Source organism: Fulmarus glacialis, unplaced genomic scaffold, assembly GCF_000690835.1.
Source record: "Fulmarus glacialis isolate BGI_N327 unplaced genomic scaffold, ASM69083v1 scaffold15002, whole genome shotgun sequence".
Classification (NCBI taxonomy): Eukaryota; Metazoa; Chordata; class Aves; order Procellariiformes; family Procellariidae; genus Fulmarus; species Fulmarus glacialis.
Genome location: NW_009196026.1, coordinates 1 through 8,687, shown reverse-complemented (window position 1 = coordinate 8,687; position 8,687 = coordinate 1). Strand labels below are relative to the sequence as shown.

The window sequence follows — 8,687 nt, the reverse complement described above, 5'->3', positions numbered from 1 at the left end:
CACCATGGGTAGCCGGTGCTATGGGTGTGCGTCCAAGTTCTCTGTCTTCAAGAAAGAGGCAAGTCCGGCTGAGGGGACCTGAGCGGGGAACCGGGAAGCCTGCCTCTCTCGGCGCCGAGGCACGCTTCCCGACTGGCATCGAAGTGTTGTTGTCCTTGCTTGCTTACTGAGCTCTTGTGGTGCCTATGTCTTTAAATATGTGCCATCACTGCAAAAAAAGGAGAAAAAATCGTCATTAGATGTCGTCCCTGTAATCCGGTATTCAGTCGTTGTCTCAGAGAATTCCCCACATACGCCATTTATTATTCTATGGGATGAAATGGTATCTCTGCTTCTAGCAGGAGTTATGTGCTGGTGCTCAAAGGCTCTCGAGAGTCTCCATGTCTTCAGTAGCAGCTAATGGTACAGTTCTCTTAAAAAATTACTATAACCCCAGCATTATTTTTAGTCCACCTTGGAATGGGCATTGTTCCTGCATACGGCCAGCCAGAGCAATGGGGTGTGTATGGTGACTTGGTGATGAAGCCCTGTCCTGCTCTTGTGTCTCCGCAGTGTGGATGCAAGAACTGCGGACGGTCGTTCTGCTCAGGCTGCCTTAGCTTCAGCGCTGTTGTTCCCTGCTGTGGAAGCACTCAGCAGAAGGTGTGCAAGCAGTGTCATGGAAAACTAACTGGGTAAGACAGGAGTGTTTCTTCACCCGAAGACAGTGTCCTGCTTTGTTTCTTCGTGTTGCATCCCAGTGTTGTGTTGCAGATTTCTGCGTGAGAGCTGTGCCTTGCACTTGTGCATGCACGCTGCCTCTACCCTGGAGTTTCAAGCCAGGCCGTTACTGAACTGCTGTTACATGAGCTGTGCAGTCCAGAGACAGGAATCAGGATTTGTGAGGCTGCTCTCTACGGTGACAGAGTAGTCTGAAAGAACCAGGTTTAAATGTTCATGGATGGACACTGAATGCCTGTGGATATCTTAGCTAGACGAGACCAGGTTAAGCCCCACTGTGTTTTTGCCCAGAAATCTACACCCCTTTGAAAGCACTGGCAGTTTTTTCAGATGTGTAGTGGTTGAATGGCCTGACAATAAGATATTCAAAGTGTTACTACCTCTGTGGGCAAACAGTGACGCAAATCCTCATTGTTGAGGGGTCTATGCTACGTGTAGCCTGAAGACTTAAAATTTTGTAGCATAAAATCGGTTTGCTTTTAAAAGAAAAAAAAAATATTTGCAAACGTAACCTGTAGATTGCCTGTTGAAAACAAAAAATGTAACTCAGTAGCAGTATGGGTTATACATGTGAACAAGTAACACAAGAGCACAAGTGTACACCAGAACCCCTCTCTCAACCAATTCTTCTGTGTCCTCTTTCTTCTCTTACGTTTCTCTTACCTCCTCTCTCAACCAATTCTTCTGTGTCCTCTTCTCTTACGTTTCTCTTACCTTTCTTCCTTACTTCTCTCCTATAATAAGGAATTTTCACCAGCCAGTGGGGAATTTTCTGGCTCCGCAGGTGTTTAAAGGAGAAGAGCCTCTCATTAACGGAGGCTTCATTTCAGCAGCACTGGCTCATGAAAAGAGTATGAGCTATTGATGGTGAAAGTACAGTATTCGGTCTTTCAAAATTTTCTGTGAAAAGAGTATGAGCTATTGATGGTGAAAATACAGTATTTGGTCTTTCAGTTTCAAAATTTCCATTTACAACTCCAAAGCCATTAAGAAAACAAGGCAGCCTTTCTCCATGTTTCTTTTGGGTTTTTTTCTCACCTGTTTAATATCAGTACTATAAAGTTACAGCAGAAAGGAATCCTTCCTGGCTGGGTAGCAGGTAGATAATACACATAGGCTGCAGCTCTGTGAGCTGCATGTATTGATAGCAAATAGCTTTCAGAACTGAAACCTTAGAACTGGAAAGCGGTCCAACAATGCTGCGTTCATTCATTACTATACAGGCCTTAGCACAGCACAGGTGTGTTTGTGGCTGTGACTTCTAAGAATGAATAAAATATGCTAACTACCTTACATAAGTGCGTACTTTAGCAGCTCAACCTGAATACAGCAAAGTAGAAGGTAGTTACACAAGATTGTGGTGTTTGTGGTGTGCAGTGTTCAAGTGTGCTGGAAGACGTTATGATACTGGTGGTTATATAATAATTTTTGTAACATTTTGTTTAGCTTGTGCATTATATAATTCTGTGTTTGTTGCATGCCACAGCTCCTTTCAGAGTGTTCTGCTGCATGGAAGCTAATTACAGTGGGAGTCTTGCCTAACTACTCTCTATCTGTTCTCTGAACTGGGAGGTGCAGGCTGTGGGAGGCAAGGGTATTTCAGCCCTTCCTCCTTTGGATCACCGGTGACTGTATTAAATCACATTCTGTCCAGATGCAAAACAACTGGACCAAAGGACTAGAAATTAGATGCAAAACAACAGGACCAAAGGACTAGAAATTAAGTCCCCTGCTGTCCCAGGCAGCTATATTATCTTAATCCTTTCCATAAGCTGATCGCTCTCCATATTAATGAGGTTATGAAAGGGGCTGTAACAGGAGGTCGAGAAATGTATATTGATTCCTCTTGAGTTGAGAGACTAGATGATTGAAGCATTGCCAGTATCTTGAGTTCAGAGAAATTGTTGGTTTTGTCTTCTAGAGAGGGATCTCAAAGCAGTTCAGCAAAATGGTCACCACCAGAAAACTACAAAAAGTGAGTTGCATTTGCCAACCAGACAGTTGTTTCTGCTGCAGAGTAGCCTTTCAGGCCCTCACTCCTCTTCCCCTATAGAGACCAGGAAAAGTGGGGGTTGTGACGTGGGTATTTGTGTGTTCAGAATTAGATTAAGGATGGGGGTTTTGTTTTGTTGTTTGGGGTTTTTGTTTGTTTGTTTGGGAGGGTGGGGTGTGTGCTCTTTTGAATAGACTCCTGAACATCCACCTGCCTATGTTTATCTGTGACTGATCAGGGTTGGCTTGGAAACAGGAACCTGGTGGTGAAACATCCCTTGTCTCCTTGGAAATGGTGCCAGGTGTGCTGCTCCTGTGAGCTAAGGTTTTCCTTGCTCTTGGGAGTACCTCATTGTGTCGATATGGGAGAGCCTGGTCCAGGAGGGAGTGGGTTCTGTTCTGTTCTACACCAACATTCTTCAAATAGCCTGTTGGGTTCACAGAGGATGTTTTCATATCTCAGGGTTTAAACCCCTGTTCTCAGTTGTTACATCTTTTTTCCATTCTTGTCACAGGCGTGTAGCAGCTTTTGAGGCTAAGCAAAACCAGCTGAAAGAACAACAGAAGGCAGCTGCAAAACCCCCAGGTCAAGCAGGCTCCAGATACCAGGGGCTCTCAAAAGAGGATAGAGCTATTGCAGAGAGACTGGAGAGGCTCAGAGAGGAAAGGAGACCAAGTGAGTATTGGAGGATACCAGAGGTACCTTGTTTGGGAACACTGCTGCTTAGGAAACATGGAACCTGGAGGGAGAGGGAAGTGCTGGGCTTTCAGAGCCTGCCTTTTTAGGGAATTGAGGAGTTAAATTGGACAGAGCATGCACGACCTGCTGCCACAATGGCCAGATTCTATAAGGATTTTAGATTAATGTCCTAGTTTCTTTTTGCTTCTTGGGGTTTCCCTTGAAAGTGCTTCTCAGTTTTGGGGCAGTATCTTACCTGTAAAATCACTTTCTCATTTTCCATTGTTTGGGATAAAAGCCTGTGTCAAGCCCAAGAGGAGCAGAATGAAATGAGGGTGTTTGGCCAAACTATTTTGCAGAAGGTTTCCTGTGGGTCATTGTCCTGGGCAACAGCAGTGCCAGCCTCTATGGGATTATGTTCTGGCCAGCCTTGCCTCGCAGAGGAGAAAAAGGACTCTCATCCCAGTCCATAGCTGTCAGGTTCTGGGACAGCCTTGTGGTGCTTGTGGGAGAATAAACTATTTAAAAAATGATATATGATCTCTAAATGATATGTGATCTCTTCCCCTCTAAAAGGGAAAGAACACACTGCAAAGTGGTTATCTGATTATCATAGAATCATTTAGGTTGGAGAAGACCTTAAAGTTCATCAAGTCAGACCGTAAACCTAACACAGCCAATTCCACCACTAAATCATGTCCCCGAGTGCCACATCTACCTGTCTTTTAAATACCTCCAAGGATGGTGACTCAGCCACTTTCCTGGGCAGCCTGTTCCAATGCTTGACAACCCTTTGACTGAAGAAATTTTTCCTAATATCCAGTCTAAACCTCCCCTGGCAAAACTTGAGGCCATTTCCTCTTGTCCTGTTGTGTGGCGGGGGAGGGTTTCAGTCTGATATGCCTAGGATTACATTAAGAGATGTGGGAGCAATGGACTGTACTGCCTAAATGACACATTTCTCTGCCTGTCCCTAGTATTCCGAGGCAGCTGATTGCCAAATGACATTGGCATTTGACCCTACTGACCCTAATACTCGCCTTATGGCTACGAGATAAGCTGTGAAGGAGGCAAGGACTCAGAAGAAAAGGATAGCAGTTAGTGTTAGGGTAGTCTCCCAGTGACTGCAGTAGGACCCCTCATTCACGTCAGGCTGAGGGAGGTTTTTGCTCAGGTGTTCAGAGTCTGCTTCCAGAAAGAAATACAGTTTTAAGAAAAAAAAAAATTGAAGCCTCTTGTTTTCAATAACAGAGTAATCTCCTCCCTTGGGTTATTTTGAATTGCAGAGTCCATCCCTACTCAGGCTGAGATCGAAGCTAGGCTGGCTGCCCTGAAGGAGGACTACCGGGGACCTGTTCCATCCACACAGGAAATGGAGGACCGGTTGGCTGTCCTGCAGGGGAGAGATCCTCCTTCCCAGGCTCCCAGACCTGTAAGCTCCCTCAGCTCTTTAGCCAGCAGTGTATTCTGAGCTGACACAGTAACTGGTCTCCCAGCATGTGAGCCATTCTTCCTTCTTCAGCTTTTTTGTGTCCAGGTGCCTCCCTTCAGAAATCTCCATTTCCTGTTTGTGTTGTTGCTCCAGAAGCAAATGGCCAGCTGTTACCAGTTCACTGCTTCAATCTGAATGCAGCATGTTCCTTTATATCAAATGTAGTTCATGTGTTTATTTTTAACAAATGATGCTAATTTTTTTCTTCTCAACCCATTTGTGTACCTAAGTGGTGTGATATTTTTTCAGAGCTATTTGTCTGTCTTTGGGGCTTATCAGCCCTACCTTCTAATTGTATCTTGTAGTTGTTACTGCATCCCCGCTGGGCAAAATCCTGTTAATTATTCCAGAAATGAAAGCACAGAGTGGTTGGTCTGAGATTGCAGAGGAATGAGTTGGCTATATACCTTCGAAGCCTATATGAATGATCTTGTCCCCGAGAAATTGTTTCCTCGTGCTCCTTTTTCAGCAGTGCTGCACACCCAGCTGTTTTCATAGGCCTCAGCGGGGCTGCTGGCTGGCACTGTTGAGAATGGCACTTATTTACATTGAAGGTAGTGGCAGAGCTGGGGTTGGGACCCACTAGCATGTACTCCTATACATTCAGCACCACTTTGCCTTGTTCGGGTGACTGCTTTCAGAGTTGTGCGCTTTCAGCACCTCTGAGAACGAAGCCCTGAACGTCTTACACCAGATAACCGTAAGCTGAGGCTCTCAGATCAGCGGATGCATCTTTTTATGCTGCTCCCACCTAGGGAGATGATCTTGGCTACCAAACTTTTCCTTTGATTGAGCGTCCTACTTTCCTCTCATTTGCCTTTTCCCATGCCCTTGTTTCTTAGGTACACCGACCTCCTGATACCAGAAGTCTGGTCCAGCAGACAGATGACCTCTTAACTCAACTGTCTGAGGAAGTTGCCATTGATGAGCATTACAGACCAAGAGTCCAGCCTCAAGGTATTTATTTTGGCTTCCAAAGACCTGTTTCTGTCGAGTAACGTATGTGCTATAGTGAGAAGGGAATATGTGCCTCCCTATCTAGCTTACAGGTGAGCTGGGTGTCCAGTTTGTCCTTATCTCCCCATTGTGACTCACAGATTGACCAAGAGCAGGCATCTGACTCCATACTGGGTCTCATTGTCTTTGCTTGGGAGATGGTTCCTTCTTCTCAGGGTTGTATTATTCTCTCTGTTTCTCTAAGGTGACCCTTCCCTGGGGAGGAGCTGTTACTTCTCCTAACACACCTGTGCTCTGTTACAAAACATCAGAATCTGGGATACCATTATCTTACTAGCTGCGGTGTTTTCTCTGTAATCTCACTGTAAACCACAGATTAGCTCACTTTCTTCTCTTCATGTGTGGATCCTACTGTGGCATGCCTCCTCTTGTTATTACCCAGATTAATGGAGAGCAGCAAGCTGCTGTCATGCCATTGCTTTGTCGTGTTGTCTGTGCTCAAGGAACATTGCTGCTGAGTCACCAGCATGTTCTGTGTGTCTGTTTGCAGCTGTTAGTAGCCAAAGTTTGAATGATCTCAATCGGGAGAGTGAAGATTGTGTTTGCCCTGCAAATCTGGACCCCAAACAGCTAGAGGAAGAGAAGAATAAACTTCTGGCAGAAGCTGCTGCTGAGCTGCGGGAAGAGAACACTAGGCAGGAAAAGATCCTAGAAGTTGCCAAGAGACTGGCAGCGCTCAGAGGCGAGGACCCAGAGAAAGGTGGGTAGCAGACAAGAATACAGTGCCAAGAAAGGAACCAAGTTCCTGTGACTAATTTCTCACAGGAACTCTCTTACAGAGTACTTTCTTCTCTGAGAAGCGTTCATGCATTTAATTCCTCTGTTCTGCAAGAAACAGACTGAGATTTGGTTCTGTCTATAAAGTTTACAGGTTGGTTCATCATGAAATCAGTATGAAAGATCTTAGTTGAGGGTAAAGGCCGGACCCGTAAGGTCAGACTGCTTTGTCTTGCACCCTTCTTTGAGATAATTCTAGCATGCTTTGGTGAGGTTAACAAAGCTTTTAAAAGTAAAGCTCTGGTTTTGGTGGGGATTTTTTCCTTCCCTCTTCCAATATTAAAAACAAACAGTAACGTCCTTTTTGAGGAGTCCTCATCTGAAAAGGATCTGAAATGTGCCAGAACCAGAATGCCAAAACCAGCTCACACCACAAAGGATTGTCTCTGGCACGTAAGTGGACGCAAGGTTTGAGGCAGGTGTGGTTTACAGTCTCCTGTCTCTTACTCCTGCAGTTACGCTGGAAACCTATAAACTCCCTGACAGTGATGAGGAAGTGGCTGAGGAGGAAGCCATCTGCAGAGTGCTAAAACAGGTCAGAAGTGGCAGCTGTGGCCTTGTTCATTTTCCTCTCAATTATTCCCAGTGTGTATGTTACCTGGTGAGCGTGCAAAGGATATGTTTCTGTTCCTGGGCAGAGTTTCATTCCTTCCCCTCCTAGTGCTTTTCCAATACTAGCTCCCATGGGCCATTCAGCTACAGGCGATTCACAGCATTACTTCTAGTCTGTCACATTGTCTTTCTCATTCATGCTTAGGGTCTCTTGGGGTGTGTGTCTCCTCTCCAAACCCACTCTGCTGGTACTTCCTTACTTGTTGTTTCATCTTTTCCCCCCATCCAACTAGAACATGAATGATGAGATGCATGCTGTTTAGTGCAGCTTATGCCTAGATTTCTCTCTAAAATGTCTATGAATTGTCTTGCAGGCAGACACGAGCTTTCTGTGCTTAAGTTTCTGCCTGATTACAGACCACACGTGTGTGATTAGCGTGACATTGAGGGTCTGCTGATAACTGCACTGCAAAGCAGAGTGCATTAGCTGAAGGCCCCTGCTGCTACACTGACTGTTCACAATGTACACACAGTGTTCAGAGTGCAGACAGAGCAAGCCCACATCTGTCTGGATAACACCAGATGTATTCAGACTTGTCATCTCCTGTTACTGCATGAGAGCAAGGAGAAGGGCAGGAGGCTTAGAGCCTAGAATTAGGCTCTCAACTGTTTGAAACAAGAGGCTTCTTGCATTCTGTTGTTAACAGCTCACAGAGGAAGCAGCCCTAGATGAAGCAAGTGGATTCAACATTCCTCCGGATCAGACCGCCCAACCAGGACCCTCGCAACAGAACCTGTGTAAGAAAGCAAAGCAAAAGGTCAGTGAGCTCGTCAGGATCTCTTGAAATGACATGTTCCAGGGTCTCAGGAGAGTACAGGTCGGCAGCAAAAGTTTGCTGTATCCTGGGCTTGATGCAGGAAAAAAAAGTCCAACCAGCTTCTCCAGAGCAGACAAGCTGAGTGGCTTCTGCAAGGCTGACCAGTCCTGAGCACAGCTGTGAGTCATCCTTGTACTTTTAAAAGGAATTGCTCCCTGGAATGCAATTACTTTCAGGCTGGCTTTCTGCTGAATGGGATGGTGTCCTCTAAACCCAGAGAAGTTAGCGTAGACCTCTGTCCTGGTTTTGGCTGGGATAGAGTTAATTTTCTTCCTAATAGCTGGTATAGTGCTGCGTTTTGGATTTAGTATGAGAAGAATGTTGATAACACACTGATGTTTTAGTTGTTGCTAAGTGGTGTTTAGGCTAGTCAAGGACTTTTCAGCTTCCCATGCTCTGCCAGGTGCACGAGAAGCTGGGAGGGAGCATAGCCAGGACAGCTGGCGCAACTGGCCAACAGGGTATTCCATACCATATGATGTCATGCTCAGTATATAAACTAGGAGGCGTGGTTCGGGAAGTAGCGATAGCTGCTTGGGGATGGGCTGGGCCTTGGTCGGCAGGTGGTGAGCAATTGCAT

The 8,687-nt window shown here is 45.6% G+C and overlaps 1 protein-coding gene across 1 annotated transcript; it reads left to right on the top strand.

The window, feature by feature from the left end:
* Nucleotides 1-4: 4 nt before the first annotated feature.
* ZFYVE19 (zinc finger, FYVE domain containing 19) lies at nucleotides 5-8,047 on the top strand (the record flags this gene model as incomplete). The annotated part of the gene is made up of 9 exons (XM_009572068.1): nucleotides 5-58; nucleotides 553-674; nucleotides 2,642-2,695; nucleotides 3,228-3,388; nucleotides 4,678-4,823; nucleotides 5,726-5,840; nucleotides 6,391-6,600; nucleotides 7,133-7,212; nucleotides 7,937-8,047. Coding segments are annotated over exons 1-9 (1,053 nt in total), but the record flags the coding sequence as incomplete, so codon positions are not given.
* Between the last annotated feature and the right edge of the window lie 640 nt (nucleotides 8,048-8,687).